The 18,843-nt window shown below is 43.3% G+C and overlaps 1 protein-coding gene across 2 annotated transcripts in view; it reads left to right on the top strand.

The window, feature by feature from the left end:
- Nucleotides 1-2,316: 2,316 nt before the first annotated feature.
- Nucleotides 2,317-18,843, top strand: part of LOC129818532 (PHD finger protein 24-like) — a 28,980-nt gene continuing 12,453 nt past the window's right edge. The window contains exons 1-3 of one of the 2 annotated variants that reach the window (XM_055874528.1): nt 2,317-2,747; nt 10,069-10,490; nt 12,262-12,447. In XM_055874528.1, the coding sequence (XP_055730503.1) occupies nt 10,071-10,490; nt 12,262-12,447 (606 nt within the window). In that variant the 5' untranslated portion in view covers nt 2,317-2,747; nt 10,069-10,070. The remainder of the gene's footprint in view (nt 2,748-10,068; nt 10,491-12,261; nt 12,448-18,843) is intronic. The other variant, XM_055874529.1, reaches the window with a different exon arrangement.

The raw sequence follows: 18,843 nt of genomic DNA, 5'->3' as shown, positions 1-18,843 counted from the left end.
CTGATTTGATGAAGAGTACACTGTGAAAGAACCCTGATAGGTAACGTTGTCTCAGCTGTCTTGGACAAAATACAGACACAGTATAACTGCACTTGGAAGGAGAGGCTGTGGGCATATCAGTAATTGTAATGCAACAGTCCAGCTTGAACAAAAAGGGAATTAAAGATGATCAATCTGGAGACACTAAAATATTTTTATGACCTTTGAAAATCTCCAAGTTAAAACATTTGACATGGATTAGAAATGAGAGAATGGATACAACTTGGATAATAGCCAGCTCTCTTTTGTGCTCTCTAAATCTTTTTCTTTTTTTTGTGTGCATGGTATACAACAGATGAAAGCTTTGATTTGCCCTTTGATTAATTAATGTTTTGGGGTTGTTTGATAAAACAGATCATTGAATTACAGTTTTATTTTATTAATCATCTTTTGAACAGAGCGAGAGCGTGGATGTGCTTTTCATTATGTTGGTTTGAATCCTGAGCAGTCAATCATTCAGGAAATTCCATCTACAGTGACAAGGTCACAAGGATCGCAGATGGCAAGGACACTGAAGAATGAAAGGCCTTGTAAAGGTTCATACTTGAGTTGAGGGTCTGTATAAGAAAAGGACAAAGGAAGCAAGCATATCACTCACTCACATCAATCTTGGCTCAACCATAAGGCAATGCAACAATTACCATATCTTTGGAGGGTACGGGTGCGAACGAAAGGGGATAGGAGACTGTGACACCCAGTCTCTGGTATGGTGCTGGGGCATTTGTTCATTAGGGTGCATAAAAAGCAGCCAAGGCTATTCTCCTAAATAGAGCCAAATGAATGCTAATGGAAATGCTATTGCATTGTGGATGAACTGCTAATGATCTGTTCCATTGCACCATCCCAGCCAGTCAGTGTAAAGGAAACTAGTCATTTAAAGGGTATTCATGTCAAAAGCTGTTAGTATTTGGTCCCATATTCCTTGCCCGCAATGACTACATCAAGCTTGTGACTCTACAAACTCATTGGATGCATTTGCAGTTTGTTTTGTGTTATGTTTTGCCCAATAGTAACTGAATAATGACCTTAAGTAATTTAATTTTAAGTGGATAAAATGTTTATGAACAATTTATAAATTAATCCTGATAATGCCATGATTTAAAATGAATCATGAATAATGATGATAAAGGTTAGAGGCTTCACCAAAACATGCTAACTAACCTCTTTCCAATAACAGGGGAGCTTAGTATTTTCTTTTGGAGGGTGGGGGTGGGGGGGGGGTTCGGGTGGTGTGTATGATCTTTGTGCCTCTGTAAATTCACTCATCATTATTCATGATTATGCATAATCATGGTAGCATCCACATAAATGTAGGAGTGTTCAGAATCATCTTCTATTCTTACTTATGACAAAAGCGACTCCAAAATGGTACGGCCTCCTCCACGTCTCCTGATGTACTGGCCTGTCTCCTGGTAGCGCCTGCATGCTCTGGACACTACGCTGACAGACACAGCAAACCTTTTTGCCACAGTTCGCATTGATGTGCCATCCTGGATGAACTGCACTACCTGAGCCACTTGTGTGGGTTGTAGACTCCGTCTCATGATACCACTAGATTGAGAGCACCGCCAGCATTCAAAAGTGACCAAAACATCAGCCAGGAAGCATAGGAACTGAGAAGTGGTCTGTGGTCACCACCTGCAGAATCACTCCTGTTTTGGGGGGTGTCTTGCTAATTGCCTATAATTTCCACCTTTTGTCTATTCCATTTGCACAACAGTATGTGACATTTATTGTCAATCAGTGTTGCTTCCTAAGTGGACAGTTTGATTTCACAGAAGTGTAATTGACTTGGAGTTACATTGTGTTGTTTAAGTGTTCCCTTTATTTTTTTGAGCAGTGTATATGGCTGTGTCTCTCCAGGCCCCTTTGTGCAGTAAAGTGTTATTTTATCTGTGTTTTTTAAACTGGTTTTTATTGCTAGCTTGAGTTACCAGGGGTGGCAGAGTTCCATGTAGAGTTTCCCAGCCTCTGTTCTGGACCTGGGGACTGTGAAGAGTCCTTTGGTTGCATGTCTTGTGCTGTACCGATGAGTATCCGAACTGTGTGTCAACAGATAGTTCTATAGGCTTCCATTAGATCTCCAGATTGCATCATGTTGTTTTGAGTTGATGATATTGATCCGTGAGTGAGGGCTGTGAAAGCCTCCACATTCCATTTACATGACGTTCTCAACCTTTCTGGGAGGTTATTGGCTATAAGTGTATCCTGGCACAAACTTCATATTTATTTTTTTAACTGGTCCCGGCCAATCAAGAAGGTAGATTTAGTAGCCTACAAGTTATCTAGCTCCTCGATGCTTTCAATTGTCTTGCAAGGCGTGTTGTTAGTGTGGGTGTGATTTGTGCATAGCGCTCCATGGTTCTTCATTCTGGCTGTAACTGTGCTGTGCGTACGGCTGCATTTTCAAGGGCGCGTTCCTCTTGGCGGAGCTGCACTGTCGCTCTCCACACGTGCAAGTGGCAAGAAAAACATTTCAGCACTGGAGCTGTCCACGTCAGCGTTTTGACGGACTCTTGTCACTCTTATCGCGGATAGGTAATTCGTGTCACATTTGCAGTATATATTTGTGAAATCCAGGCTATTTTGAGTAGGCTAAACGCGTACTTTTCATTCAATCGAAGCCTTGCAATGCTGGGTAGCTGTTCGTGAGACACAAGGAAAAAAAGTCCCAAATCGCGGTGGAGAGTTGTCCGATTTTATCTCAGGTAAATTCCATTTATTTTCAATATGACATACAGACCAACAGCAAAATTGTTGCATAACACATTTCAGAGTTGCATTTAATTAATGCATGACGAAAAGGCATCTCGGGTGATTTGCAGGAGCTAGGCTATAGCATTTTTCTTCATCTGCCAATGATTGATGGCTGTGTTTTTAAACTAAACATTCATAGGCTGGATATAGTGACCTGGTGTCAGCAAGGCCTTCGCAACGCTATGTGTGTGCTATAGGGGTGAACCCACAGATATCCTATTCAATTACTAGAGTGGCTATGGCCCCAATTTCCAAAATGATATGAAAATGGCAGCCATTGTGGTCAGGGAGAAATCCAAACCAGTCTAATTTGAATGAATGGTAGTTGTGTCATAGGTGATGCAATTCTTGCTTTTTCTTATGCAGGAAATTGAAAGTAAGGCATCTGATGTATATCAGAGATTGTGTAATATAATTACTGTCAACCAAAAATATTGTCATGTATTTATAATCATTTACACTAGTTTTATACCAATATAAATAGCCTCTAAAATATATGTAAACAGACCATAAATGTCTCAATGTTTGTTTTCTAGGAAAACTGAGTGTTATGATAAAATATCAGTACTTGTTGCGTTAAGTCCTGTCATCAACTAATTTCAGCTACTGTATGGCTGTTGATTGACTGCATTGTTTGTATGGAATGTTGGCATACTGACAGTTAATTTGAAAAATGATTGGAATCGTTCCACTTATACTGGCTGGAATACAGCACGTTTCGCAGCCGATTTAGGTCAGCACTCAGCCGGGGGGTAGATCCTAGCCACGTTTGATCATTTTGTGCATAATAACCTCTCTTTGGGCAGTGTAGGATGGCTCACTTCAATTAATGCTGAATCATGTCCCACTAAGTAGGCTACCTGCAACAGAGCAGAACAGAGCAACAGAGTTCAATACTACCTGGGATAGTATGTCCCATCCTGTGGTAATCCTGGGGTAGTATGTCCCATCCTGTGGTAATCCTGGGGTCAACACAGGTCCTGTACCTAGGGAGTTCTGGAGTCCTGGACTGAGTCCTGCTCAACAGCCTGCGACAGATCCCTGTAGCTTGTGCATGTTCCTCTGCCGTTCTCACGGTGGCCATTGTCCGCTTCTCTCAGCCTCAGTGTATTGACTGGCACAGCCTTTCTGCTTGCCTGGCAGCCTGTCAATGCCAACATAGGAGCTGCTCTCTAAGGATGCATTTAGATTTAAATTCCTCTACTTCCAGGCGCCTCTGTCTGTGCACCATGAACAGCACACAAACAGAATTTTAACTCACCATATGTTGTTTTTGGGACCAACCAGACAGTTGTCAGCCCCCTGGGTGTCTTTTTTGGGTTCTGGGACAGAGAAGAGAAGAGGTGTTCTCGGGGGTACCAGAGATGAGTCCCAGCAGGGCAAGGAGATTTTGTCTCAGTCATTCTCTACATGCACAGAGAACTATGGCAGTATGCCTCAAACAGATGTGATTATACAGCTTCTGCCTGATGGTCTGTGTTTCCAAAAATAAACCGTTGTCTCTGCCATTTTTGTGTATTCTTACCAGTGTGTGTGTGTTTGTGTACGTTTTGTAAACTACTCTGCTCATTGGCGAACTTGTTAGTGTAATTATTTCCAGGTCTTTGCTCTGTGGGTCTGTGGATGAGATCTTTGGCTAAATGGGAATGCTTTGTGCCCCCCCCCCCCCCCCCCCCCCCCCCCCCCCCCCACTGTGATCCCAGCATGAAAAGGAGGACTGGTTGGGATTCTAATCAGCACATATCCAGAATGGACCTGTGAAGAAAAACATGTCACATGTACAGTCAACTCTGTAGTCAGACCTAGAACCTCAAGCCTTACTGTGAAACTGGATTCATTGAACTAATCTTTTAAATCCACCAGTTTGTATAATGCAGGAAGAAAAAAAATCATGTAGGCGCTAAACTTGGATGACATTCCACAGTAGCTAGGTTTCCATCCAATTTGACAGATTTTCATGTGAATATTATATAAAATCTGCATGGGGGGGGGGGGGGGGGTCTCATTTTTCCTAGCAGAGGTTTGTTTCGATCAACCTGACTTGTTGCGAATAAAAGGCTGTGTGACAACAGTGCACATGAAAACCACTCTTGATAAGTTCTCATGTGCCAAATAAAAACACAAAAGCAATGTTTCTATTGGAAAATGCAATCTATTGATGATTTTGTCACAAATTATTGCAATATATGGCAAACTTACCCAATCAGGTTTTTGCGCATGCTCTCAAGGCAAAAGTTCACTCCAATCTCCAATTACTCAAGCTAACAGAAAAATGACCTTTATTAAATAACAGATTAAACAACATCTCATGGAATGGCAGGGACTGTGAGGACACACACACAGAGAGACAGATGATGTCATTGCATACAAATTATGACCCTAGATATTTATTGGTAAGGAGCATCAAGCTCATCACCATACACTTTCACCACCCTGTGAAGTTCATTCTAACTTTCATCTGTAGCCTAATAAACTGTGCATGCTTTTTCAAATTGTAGTGGGCACACACTGGTTGAATCAACATTGTTTCCACGTCATTTCAATTAAATTATGTTGAATTGATGTCTGTGCCTAGTGGGATGACCGCAAATTTGCCTTTACATTATGGTTATTCTATCAACAATTGAGCAAGAAATCGTTTCCACTTTAATTTTTTAGCATAAATAATTTTACAGGCACAAAAAGATCCCACTGTGTCAAACGAACAAATTGTCTATCGACATTTATAAAACTGTACCGACCCTTCCTGTTTCCATCACAGATGTCATGATTTATTTTTGTTATACGGTATGACTTTACTCACATAAAACGTGTTTAGAGACCTGTGCAGAGGAGGTGTCTGACTGAATACTAATGGAGAACCAAGGTGTCCTGATCCGCCCCTGATACACGGCTCACAGGATTCAACCCATTCTAATTCCAGTCCACGATTAATTTCCTGTTTGGGATATGCTCTACCTTTGCCAAAATGTCATCTCTGCGGGACAAAACTAGATTCTATATAACACCCAAGAACTTCCATCAGAGCTGCCAGACATGGTCTCGTTCTGATAGATCATGTCTGACCAGTGGAGTGTAGACAGCCTACAAACAGGATTACTGGGAGTGAGCGCTAGATCAGAGGGATTTTAAAGAGCACCATGGTGCTCTTATCTTCCTCCAAAATTATCAATATTTAACTACACCAAGACGGTGCAGTGAGCGTCATCCATCTTGTTCGCCACCATTTAGGTGCCTTGCTTCTACAGAGCGCAAACCCAGTTTGAGGTCTTAGTTAAAATTAGCAAGCTAATCAAACTGATTCAGAAGTTTCTGTAGGCAACAATCCACACTTGGATCCACACATTGAGTAAGTAGTAGTGTAAGACAGTGTGTGTTGACCACTCATTAAAAAAATTACATTCAGAGATGGTCACTGCATGTGAAAGTGCTCCTCTTTTAGCTTGAGCAAATTCACTATGCTGTTGCTCTGCCCAAAACACTGCACACTCGTTATTCTTGCTTTATTACAGTAATACCCAGTTCTCCATAGGTATTACGGGTCTTGTTAAACGGAAAAATACGAAAGATACAAGTGCCAATAAAAGGGCCTAGAATGAAACCCATATCTCAAGACCTAGTGGAAGAATATTCAGGCTGTCGCAGTGCAGCTCATTCAGACTGGGATTCTCTCTCTGCCATGCATGTATGTCAGGTCCGGCCCCAAGGAGTGCCCATGTTTTCCGCTTCATACCCCACCACCCCCCCCCCCCCCAAATTATCCAGGGGCATTTAAATCATTCAGAGTGGTCTGACCCAGCTGCTCCTGTAGGAAACGAGTGAAAAGCCAGCCTGACGGAACCACAGCACTCCTCCCCTACATATTTCTCTGGATTTAGCCTGAGTTGTAGTATGTGGGCCAAAAGATAAAGGTTGTTGCCATCTTAGACATATTGAGTCTTTATCCCCTTTTGTGAATAAATGCAGTTTTCACTGGAGAAATTCTGGATCATAGGCTACACATTCTGAGTGTCTCATGAGGTAAGATTCGTGTAAAACATTCTTACTAAAACACCAGCCAAGTGTGAGGGGAAGTATATTATTTTGTGACAGTTACTTGGCAAAAGCTAGACAACCAGTGGCATATTTCTCAATTCCATTTATGGTACAAAGCACTGACCAACTTGTCAGCTTCAACTTGCCTCCACAAGAAAAATAAGTCAAAACCCCCATGCAGTCTTTGTTATTAATTGAAGTAATCACTGTCTAAACCACTGTTTAATAATTTATTTCCCTGAGCCTCTTTTGGCCCTTGAAATGCTCAGTGATCGTGCAGGCATTAGGAAACAAATGGGATGATATTTACATACATTGTCACGTCTACTCCTGCTCGCCCTCTCTGGCGCTCATTGTTGCCAGTTTACTTATTATTACGTGCACCTGCCACCATCGTTATGCACACCTGCGCCTCATCAGACTCACCTGGACTCAATCACCTGCCTGATCACCTTCCCTATGTCACTCCCTTTGGTTCTTTCCTTAGGCATTATTGTTTCATGTCTGTATGCTACCCGTGTTCCTTGGTTTGTTCCATGTTCATTTATTTATTAAATTATTCACTCACTGTACTTGCTTCCCGACTCCCAGTGTACATGCTACAGAATAACGCCTCACCAAAGGGGAGCATCGGAGTGTTTTGTGTTTTTTTGTTTGTTAGTGTAGGTGATGTCGGGTCCAGGTACCGGGGAAACCGGGGATGCCTCAGTTGGCTCATCAGGTTTACAAGACCCGGTTGCCCCGTCAAGCATCCGTTGCCGTGTCTACCGAGGATGCCTCAGCTAGCTCGTTAGGCTCCCATACCTCCACTTGCGCGACAAGCTCCCCATGCCTCAGCTGGGCTCTCCATGCCTCAGCCAGCTTGTCAGGCCCCTGCGCCTCAGCAGAAGCTATCAACTCGCTCCTGGTCTCCGGGATCGGACCTCTGGTCGGCGGCTGGAGCTGCGTGTCAGGGAGGGGGTACTGTCACGTATACTCCTTCTCTGGCGCTCAAGGTCGTCAGGCTGCTCATTATTATGCACACCTGTCACCATCGTTACGCGCCTCATCACTCACCTGGTCTCAATCACCTGCCTGATTACCTTCCCTATAACTGTCACTCCCTTTGGTTCATTCCCTAGGCGTTATTGACTCTGTGTTCATGTCTGTACGCTGCTCATGTTTCTTGTTTTGTCCATGTTCGTCTATTTATTATTAAATTCACTCCCTGTACTTGCTTCCCGACTCCCAGCGTACACGTTACACACAGCCTTGATTGGCTGATAGGATGGTCTAGAGCCCACTCCCTTACCCAGATGAACAGTCATTGGTCTATTATAATCAGATCACATTGACATCATGATGTGGGCCAAAAATTCCATCCCACCTGAAAAGGCCGAAATTGTTTTCTTTTTCTTCTCCAAACGGCTTACACAAAGGGCATTTTATGTATTCTTCACAATTTCAGAGTGTTATTTCGACCACATAGTCTGGAAAAAACATTTAAACAGAAAATCATGTTTATAATTGCACTACCCCTTTAACCTCAAAACGGCGAGGACTGCTACACTGCTCAGTCTCTCTACGAGCAGCTCCAGTGGAAGATGTTTAGTAATGAGGCAGATTATTTATTATATCTATCAGGGGGTGCCAGGCCCTGTAGTCAGGATGGTAGTGTGTGTGTGTGTGTGCCAGGTCTGGTCAGCCAGCGATGGCCTCCAGTGGAGCCTGACTGTAGCCTCCCTGTGGTTTTCCTCAGATGGCCTGTGAGCTCTATAGACTCTTCCCACAACCGGGTGCCATGAGTATTGCAGCAATATGTGAGCTCCAACTCCCAGATACAGTCAGACTTCCCATCATAGAAGATATCTGACATGATCAAAGGAGATTATTATTTTTAACCTGCTCATGTTTTTATATGATCCTCTGCATGGTCTTTCCTCTCCTTATTCACAGTGCAAGCTCTCCACTTTCATTTCACTTCGTTCTAGTGTCTAGAAACACATTTTACACTAGCTAATATGTTATATTATTTCCTCTTTCCATTGATATGTAATACTGCATTGTTGGGAAAGAGCTTGCAAGTAAGCGTTTTCGCTGTACTGTTTTACACCTGTTATGTCCTGTGCACGTGACAAATCGTATGTTTCCTCAGTACATTTAGAGTAGATTCAACAAAGATGACCACCCTGGACCATGCCATTACTCCTGATTTCAATACTATCTAATATGAGACAGCACCCAGACAGAACACTCCGCAGACACATCCTGGCTCCTAAGCCTCATCACTGCGTCTCTGTATCACCCGTCCCCCATCACCTCAACACTCTGAGCTAAGGGAGGAAGGACACATCACTGGGTGAGGTTAATTACACCAGCATAATTATCACCTCCTGTCACTCAGGCCTTTGAGCTTGTGTTCACATTCTGTCTCTGTCTGCTAGTTAGTGGAGGTCCACAGAAGGAGGCTGTATCAGTAAAGGGCTATGGGTGTGTGGAGAGACTGTCCTCCAAATCCTGTCATTGAGCAGGAGGGAATAGTACACCAAAATCCCTAAGAACTGAAGCCTAAAGCCCTTCAACTGGAGAATGACAGGAGAGGACAGAGTCACGTAAGAACAACGGAAGGACTCCTGTTGTACTCTGGATGAATGGGATTGGATTTCAGATCACAACATGTGTCCTCTAAGTACCGTGTAATCAACTTGAATCCAACTGCCCCATTTTCAATAATGGAATTCATGGTCACTTATGAGCCGAGTGGAATGAGCACAAGTAGTTAGTTACTTAAGTTGTGTTTGTTGTCTGGAGATTACTGGGTTTTGTTCTACGATTCCCATCCATTTCATTTGTTGATTTATGTTTACTGCTCCATTTCATCCTCCTGTGCACATACTGGTTGAATCAACGTTGTTTCTACGTGTTTCTATTTCAATGAAATGATGTTGAACCAAGTGGAATAGATGTTGAATTGACATCTGTGCCCAGTGGGATGTGATTGAGCTCAGCCGCTTCCGCTCATCAATCTGATGATAGATCATGTCACGAGGCCTGAGAATGGAACCATTAAGAGCAAGGCATGTGATGCAAGCACACAAACATCACACAAAGTTGTTTAGTATATCAGTTTGATAGTAACTCTTGATAAAATGGCAAGTCTAATTAACCATATCGCTCAACCGATACTTATGCCATGCACGCAGTAATGAACACCTCTCTCGCCCCCCCCTCTCTTTCTCTCTCACTCTCTATCTATAGTAATGGGAGTGCTCATGTCTAAGAAGCAGCAGGTGCAGAAATGCACCTCGGTCGTTTCTGCCTTTCAGCAGGGCATGAAGGAACGCGCTCCATCAACAACAAACCAGGGGGAAAGATCTGGAGAGGGGCCGGCTGAATCCTTGCCACCACCAAATCCAAAGGAGGGGGAGCACGGGGAGGCAGACAGCAAAGTGGGACCCTCGGGGACCTCCCAGCAAGCTGCTGCTCCAGGTCCGGCTCCCACCAGGGACGAGTGTAAGGTCAACCAGGAGGCCTGGAATAGGTTACGGGATGGGAAGGGGGTGGAGCCTGAGGATCTGGACAAGACCGGCCATCAGCTCACCCCACCTGCATTTGTACGTCCCAAGAGAGATGCCAATGATGACCAGCCTGTAGAAATAGCACTGGGACAGAGAGAGCAGGTAGGGTATTGTACAATAAAGGGTTTACTTTGACTAAATACACACTTTGTTCTTTAAATCCCCGGATCTTGGGATTTTAAAGATGCGTGTGAGATTTTAAAGGAATTACCATGGCAACAGTCTTATCTCCCATGCACTCCAGTTGAGTTGATGTTCTGACTGAAAAGAGACCTAAACAACTTAAGTATGGAGAGTCTATCATTTTCTCCCATAGGTGAAATAATAATTTATAGATGAGCAAGGAAGCATTTCGTTGGACGGTGTATACCATGTCTATCCCGTACATATGACTAATTAAACACACCAGCTATTTCCACTCCACTATATCATTTTTGTCTAAGTGCTCTTCATAGAGCGCGTGCTGTGGGCGGGTACTCGGGCTGTCTGAGAGGAGGCCTTGGCCCTGCCTCACTACCCAGGGCCACCATAACTAATTGGGATCCTGAGGTGGTCAGGGATGGGGGCTGGGTTCAGGAGTGTACCAGATGACCAATCAGCTGGTTGGGTCTATTAGGAAGAGCACATTGTTATAATAGGACTCTTAAAGAGGATTGTTATGCTTTCTATCACTAATGGTGCTCATCAGATATAACAAATTGAATAGAGAGTGGACTACTTGCAGTAATTAACAATGATATGTTACAATAATACGAGCTCCAGGGTCAGACTGGAGAGGAAAAGATAAAACATTAACATCTGACTGAAATGGATGGCCATAGCAGCAACAAAATGCTGAATGGCATATATTATTATAGCACTTACAGATCAGACCTAAATTACACTGTTTTTATTTGGAGCTGTAGGATACTTGGCATAAGAGTAAAAAAAAAAATCCTAATTAGTCATCAATGAGTTACAAAAAATCTGCTATAATTGTGATATTGGAAAGCAGTTTCAGCCTCCTTCATGGTTGGATAGAACCAATAGTCATTTCACCTTTCCTATCAGCCTCTTCAGAATAATAAGAATCCTCCCACATAATGAGAAGACAAGCTAGTTGGAAACTACTGTTGAGTTACATCCGTTTCATAATGTGATGAGAGTGTAGACCACACTGTCTGTGGGATATAATTCATAGGTTTGAGTACTGAGCATGGAGGAGGTATGGTTCCTTCTGGCTATGGTCACCTGTCAGGGACCAGGTTTGACAAGGTCATTCCAGATGACCATGATAGGATAAAAACTACGGTTAAAAAGGTAAATACACAGACAGTGAATTGAATCTAATTATTATTCTAATAATAATAACTGCCTGTGCTATGGTCAAACTTCCCACTATAATCATTTTCACTGTGTTGACAGTCAAGTGTGTACCTCCTGTAAATACAGTCCTGAGGGACAGACCTGAAATCAGAGGAGACCAAGACTAAACTGATACTTCTAAAATGTCCCTCCATACTTATTAAATTACTACGAAAGAAAACATTGCTGTCTAAGCTGTGAATCCAAACTTAAATAAAATATTTGAGTATGTGGCATAATCAGCAGACAATGGCATAATTATTTGTGTTCGCTGTTTAATCAAGCCAATACCCAGTCAAGACTGTAACTTCAAGGAGAGGACCGCTAGCCTTCATGGTGCCATCTGATTCAAAGCTGCTCTGTCTGAGAGTCTGTGTGTGAGTGACTTAAACACTGTCTGTGTGTGAGTGACACCTAGTTGATTTGAAATACAACTCGTAGTCCTCCTACGTAGGCATCAAACCCCAATGAGTTTTATGAATTGAGTATAACCCTTTAAACTAGTGACCTTAATTGCCTTTTCCTCCAGCCGGTCAATGATGAGATGTGCGAGGTGTGTGAGGTGTGGACGGCAAACGACCTCTTCCCCTGCAGGACCTGCACACGAGTCTTCCATGACGGCTGTCTGAGGGAGTTGGGCTACCTGCGCACTGAACTCCTGCAGGAGATGAGGGAGACAGCCCACACTTCAACAGGCTGGAGCTGCTACTACTGCGTGAGTCATTTAATCTGAACCTCCCATTGGCTATTCACATGGACCAACCCCGCTCCACAAAGTTGTTTTACATTTTTTGTATTTTTTTCCCCTTGAGTCATACAGTTAAAGAAGAAAAAAAGTTTTATTTCACATACACCGGATTGGTGCTGTGACATGTTATTTTACAGGGCAGCCAAAGCAGTACAAATTAAGGTTAAGTGCCTTGCTGAAGGGCACAAACATATTTTTCACCTTGTCGGCTCGGGTATTTGTACCAGCAACCTTTCGGTTACTGGTGTAACCGATGTGAAATGGCTAGCTAGTTAGCGGTGGTGCGCGCTAATAGCGTTTCAATCGGTGACGTCACTCGCGTTGAGACCTTGAAGTAGTGGTTCCCCTTGCTCTGCAAGGGCTGCGGCTTTTGTGGAGCGATGGGTAACGATGCTTCGTGGGTGACTGTTGTTGATGTGTGCAGAGGGTCCCTGGTTCGCGCCCGGATCGGGGCGAGGGGACGGACTAAAGTTTAACTGTTACACTGGCCCAACGCTCTGACCACTAACTGTTAACAGCACACACTTTATGAACCTGAACACACCATGTCCCCAAATACTATGCAGCACAATTCTGCCAATTGACTTCTTCCTATCTGGCCCAAGATCAGTGTTTTTTATTTGTATTTTATTTCACCTTTTATTTAACCAGGTAGGCTAGTTAAGAACAAGTTCTCATATGCAACTGCGACCTGGCCAAGATAAAGCATAGCAGTTTGACATATACAACAACACAGTTACACATGGAATAAACAAAACATACAGTCAATAATACAGTAGAAAAAAAAGAAAACAAAGTCTATATACAGTGAGTGCAAATGGTAAGATAAGGGAGTTAAGGCAATAAATAGGTCATGGTGGCGAAGTAATTACAATATAGCAATTAAACACTGTAATGGTAGATGTGCAGTAGATGAATGTGCAAGTAGAGATACTGGGGTGCAAAGGAGCAAGATAAATAAATACAGTATGGGGATGAGGTAGTTGGATGGGCTGTTTACAGATTGGCTATGTGCAGTGATCTGTGAGCTGCTCTGACAGCTGGTGCTTAAAGCTAGTGAGGGAGATATGAGTCTCCAGCTTCAGTGATTTTTGCAGTTCGTTCCAGTCATTGGCAGCAGAGAACTGGAAGGAAAGGCGGCCGAAGGATGAATTGGCTTTGGGGGTGACCAGTGAGATATACCTGCTGGAGCGCGTGCTATGAGTGGGTGCTGCTATGGTGACCAGTGAGCTGAGATAAGGCGGGGCTTTACCTAGCAGAGGCTTGTAGATGACCTGTAGCCAGTGGGTTTAGTGACGAGAGTGAAGCGAGGGCCAGCCAACAAGAGCGTACAGGTCGCAGTGGTGGGTAGTATATGGGGCATTGGTAACAAAACGGATGGCACTGTGATAGACTGCATCCAATTTGTTGAGTGTAAACTCTCGAAGGAGAGTTTACAGTCTAACCAGACACCTAGGTATTTATAGTTATCCACATATTCTAAGTCAGAGCCATCCAGAGTAGTGATGCTGGACGGGCGGGCAGGTGCGGGCACTGATCGGTTGAAGAGCATGTATTTAGTATGGGTGAGAGGGAGAAAGTGAAGAGATGAAGAGTGATAGTAGAAGAGGGTGACAGTGAGAAAAAGACACCTTTTCATCTCAGAAGAGTTTAGCTCTACACTCAATGTGCTATCTAGAAGCTAAAAGTGGTTTCCGGCTGTCCTCATCGGAGAACCCTTTTAAGAACCCTTTTTGGTTCCAGGTAGAACCCTTTCCACAGAGGGTTCTACACGGAACCCCAAAGAGTTCTACCTGGAACCAAAAAAGGTTATCCAATGGGGACAGCCAAAGAACCTTCATCGACGCTGCAGAAACAAATACTATTTATTTTATTGCCTAGTACAGTCATCCAAAATGTCTAGCTGTGTCCCCATTTGACATTTTAATTTCACAGCTTTGGTGTTGTGCCATTATCACCTCTCTTCTCATCCACAGGCTTGGGGCTTTGACTGAAGTGGTTAGAGCTGGTGCTGCTGTCACTTCTGACTAGACTTTTCCACTGTCAAGGGGACCAGAAAGTCACAGCAACATTGTCCCTAAATGTTATTGTTATTGCTTAAGGGTCTTTGTAACATAAAAGGAATTACTTTTAATATGTTATAATTTGATTCGGTGCACAAATCCCCAAAGTGCTCACGATAGAGTAACCTATTTAAACTTGTTTGGATTGTGGATTAACACATACATAAAAAAAAACTCCAGGTGTTACTCGGGAGATGACAATATCATCAGAAATATCTAGGGCAGGTCATCCAATTTATTACTGTTGTTGTACTATATATACAAAAGTATGTGGACACCCTTTCAAATGAGTGGATTCGGTTATATCAGCCACACTCGTTCATGACGTGTATAGAATCGAGCACACAGCCATGCAATCTCCATAGACAAATATTGGCAGTAGAATGGCCGTACTGAAGAGCTCTGTGAATTTCAATGTGGCACAGTCATAGGATGTCACCTTTCGAAAAAGTAAGTTTGTCAAATTTCTTCCTGCTAGAGCTGCTCCGGTCAACAGTAAGTGCTGTTCTTGTGATGTGGAAACATCTAGGAGCAACAACAGCTCAGCCGTAAAGTGGTAGGCCACACAATCTCACAGAATGGGACCGCTGAGTGCTGAAGTGTTTAAAAATCATCTGTCCTCGGTTGCAACACTCACTACCGAGTACCAAACTGCCTCTGGATTAACGTCAGCACAATAACTGTTTGTTGGGAGCTTCATAACATGGGTTTCCATGGCCGAGCAGCCGCACACAAGCCTAAGATCACCATGCACAATACCAAGCGTCGGCTGGAGTGGTCATTGGACTCTGGAGCAGTGGAAACCACGTTCTGGAGTGATGAATCACGCTTCACCATCTGGCAGTCCGACGGACGAATCTGGGTTTGGCGTATGCCAGTAGAGCGCTACCTGCCCGAATGCATAGTGCCAACTGTTAAATTTGGTGGATGAGGAATAATGGTCTGGGGCTGTTTTTCATGGTTCGGGCTAGGCCTCTTAGTTCCAGTGAAGGCAAATCTTAACGCTACAGCATACAATGATCTTCTGTTCTTCCAACTTTGTGGCAACAGTTTGGGGAAGGCCATTCCTGTTTCAGCATGATAATGCCCCCATACGCAAAGCAAGGTCCATACAGAAATGCTTTGTCGAGATCGGTGTGGAAGAACATTACTGGCCTGCACAGAGCCCTGACCTCAACCCCATCGAACACCTCTGGGATGAATTGTAATGCTGACTGCGAGCCAGGCCTAATCGTCCAACATCAGTGCCCGACTTCACTAATGCTCTTGTGGCTGAATGGAAGCATGTCCCTGCAGCAATGTTCAAACATCTAGTGGAAAGTCTTCCCAGAATAATGGAGGCTGTTACAGCAGCAAAGGGGGCACCAACTCCATATTAATGCCCATGATTTTGGAATGAGATGTTCGATAAGCAGGTGTCCACATACTTTTTCTCATGTAGTGTATGTTTACTATAGCTCCCTGAGGATTTCAAATTGGATTATTTTCACCATGAACGGATCTTGAGAAATAGTTTAACAAACCTGCCAGAGACTACACATACATACAATAGCCAAGAAAGTGGGTTGTGGTGTTTTAATTATACACCAAGTTCAACACATCCCACTATGTACAGATACAGAACAGATTTCGCTCTTTCAAACATGAAGTCAGCAGTCTCCCGGTGCTGAGGGGATTTGAGCATGATGGATATTGAGTGAGAGTGAGTATGTTACACTGCCAGGCCCAGGAAACTGCCTCCCCATGCAGGCTAATCAATGCACTCACAATTATGGGATTATTTGTTGACTCGTATTGAATGCAGTGTGTTTACGCAATCCTCAGAAATACAAAAGTACTAATGTTACCCAGCAGGCTCTCTAGCAGCCCCCAGATTTGATTCACCACCTCTTCATCCCCTCCTCTTCTGACGTTCTCTTGTTCGGACACCCCCTGTTATGATATCTGGCAAGCAGAGTTTGGACTACTTAGCATACGTGTGATAAATGAACTCTCTAAAGCAGGTCTTCCCAAACTTGGGTACGCGCAATGCCGTCGGGGTAATTCCAAATAAAAAATATTGGCCTTTCACATTTTCAAACAGTACATTTTTATATTTTCCAACGTGGCTGTACATTTGGGTGAGTTTTTTTTTTTTTTCTCTCGCCTGAGTAGCCTCGTTTCACTGCCATAAATAAAATTGAACCATCTAGTGTTCAGCGAAATAACAAACAAATGTCAAATACAGGTGGCCTAGTCAAATAATTAACATCCAATCACATTAACCGTTACACTCTTGTGGGAATTCCACTAACAGTCCGTATGTAGCCAAACGTAGCTGCTGCTCATTCCGTTTGCTCAAATTGAAAAATGGTTAAAATAAAATAAGGCCCACGTATGTGTCTATATGGACCAGCTCTACTGGTAGTACTGCTACTACCAGCAGTACTACATCTGCACCTGTCGACGACACAAGTTGTTCTGTTTCCACGAGCACATCCAATGCTAGCATCAGTAATTCTACATTTTGTTGTTAGCCCAGCTAGCATGGACACTGACAGTTGTGAATCTGATGCAGCCGAAGAGCTACTGCCCCCTTACCCGGGAAAGCACCGAACAACAGACAGGGACGTTGGACCATCAAAGGCGCAAATATGATGAACTACATTGATTTGGGGTTCACTTATATTGGGAGTAGTACTTCCTCAGCCATAGTGTGATATATGTGCAAAAGTACTATCTCACAACTCAATGAAACCTTCACTCTTGCGCAGACATTTAGAAACAAAACATGCCAATTCGAAAAATAAGCCACATTCGTTTTTTTGAGCGAGAATTAAGACGACTTTTGAGTAGTAAGATGTATTAAAGCAACAGATACCATTAATAAGAAGGGGCTAGAAGCATCTTATATGGTGACCTACTGAGTGGCTAGGACAGGCAAACCCCATACTATTGTGAAGGACTTAATTATTCCTGCTGCTGCAGATATGGCTGGGGGGAAAAGGCCCATGCCTTCATCAAACACTGGTTCATGACGCATCAGTGACATGGCAGGAGATGTTTTGAAACAATTACTGCTTTGCATACAAGCCAGTGAATTCTACGTGTTACAGCTGGATGAGTCAACAGACGTGGCGGGCCTGACACAGCTCCTGGTATATGTCCTTTATGTTTATGGGGGGTCAATTAAGGAAGATATCCTCTTCTGCAAACCACTGGAAACCAGGAAAACGGGAGAGGATATTTTTAAAGTACTGGACATCAAATTAACTTTGGTGGTCAAGATGTGTTGGCTTTTGCGCCATCAGTACAGATACAATGACAGGGAGACACAGTGGAGTGGTAACGCGCATGCAAGCAGTTGCTCCCGACACCACTTGGGTTCACTGCAGCATCCACAGAGAGGCTCTTGCTGCCAAAGGAATGCCTGGCAGTTTGAAAGACATTTTGGACACTACAGTGAAAATGGTTAACTTTGTTCAAGCAAGGCCCCTGAATTATTGTGTATTTTCTGCACTATGCAATGAAATGTGCAGCAACCATGTAACGATTTTACAACATAGAGAAGTGTGCTGTTTATAAAGGGGCAAAGTATTGACACTTAAAAAAAAAACATTTTTACTGACCATAATCTTCACTTGTCTGACCACTTCCATGATGATGAGTTTCTCACACGACTGGCCTATCTGGGTGATAAAAAATAAATAAATCTGAATCTAGGATTACAGGGACTCTCCGCAACTATATTCAATGTGCGGGACAGAATTGGGGCTATGATTTAAGAAGTTGGAGCTCTTCTCTGTCTGCATTAAGGACAACACACACGTCTTTCCATCATTGTATGATTTTTTTGTGTGCAAATGAACTCAAGCTTACGGACAATGTCAAATGTGATATAGCGGAGCACCTGAGTGAGTTGGGTGCGCAATTACACAGGTACTTTCCCGAAACGGATGACACAAACTGGATTCGTTATCCCTTTCATGTCCTGCCTCCAGTCCACTTACTGATATCTGAACAAGAGAGCCTCATCGAAATTGCAACAAGCGGTTCTGTGAAAATTGAATTTCTGGATTGGGCTGCGTTCAGAGTATTCTGCATTGGCAAATCACGCTGTTAAGACACTGATGTCCTTTGCAACCACGTACCTATGTGAGAGTGGATTCTCGGCCCTCACTAGCATGAAAACTAAATACAGGCACAGACTGTGTGGAAAATTATTTAAGACTGAGACTCTCTCTAATACAACCCAACATTGCAGTTATATCCATCCTTTCAAGCACACCCTTCTCATTAACCTGTTGTTCTGATTTTTTGA

This window comes from Salvelinus fontinalis, chromosome 21 (assembly GCF_029448725.1).
Source record: "Salvelinus fontinalis isolate EN_2023a chromosome 21, ASM2944872v1, whole genome shotgun sequence".
Lineage (NCBI taxonomy): Eukaryota > Metazoa > Chordata > Actinopteri > Salmoniformes > Salmonidae > Salvelinus > Salvelinus fontinalis.
The sequence above is the reverse complement of the archived record's forward strand: the minus strand, read 5'-3'. Positions and strand labels throughout refer to the sequence as shown.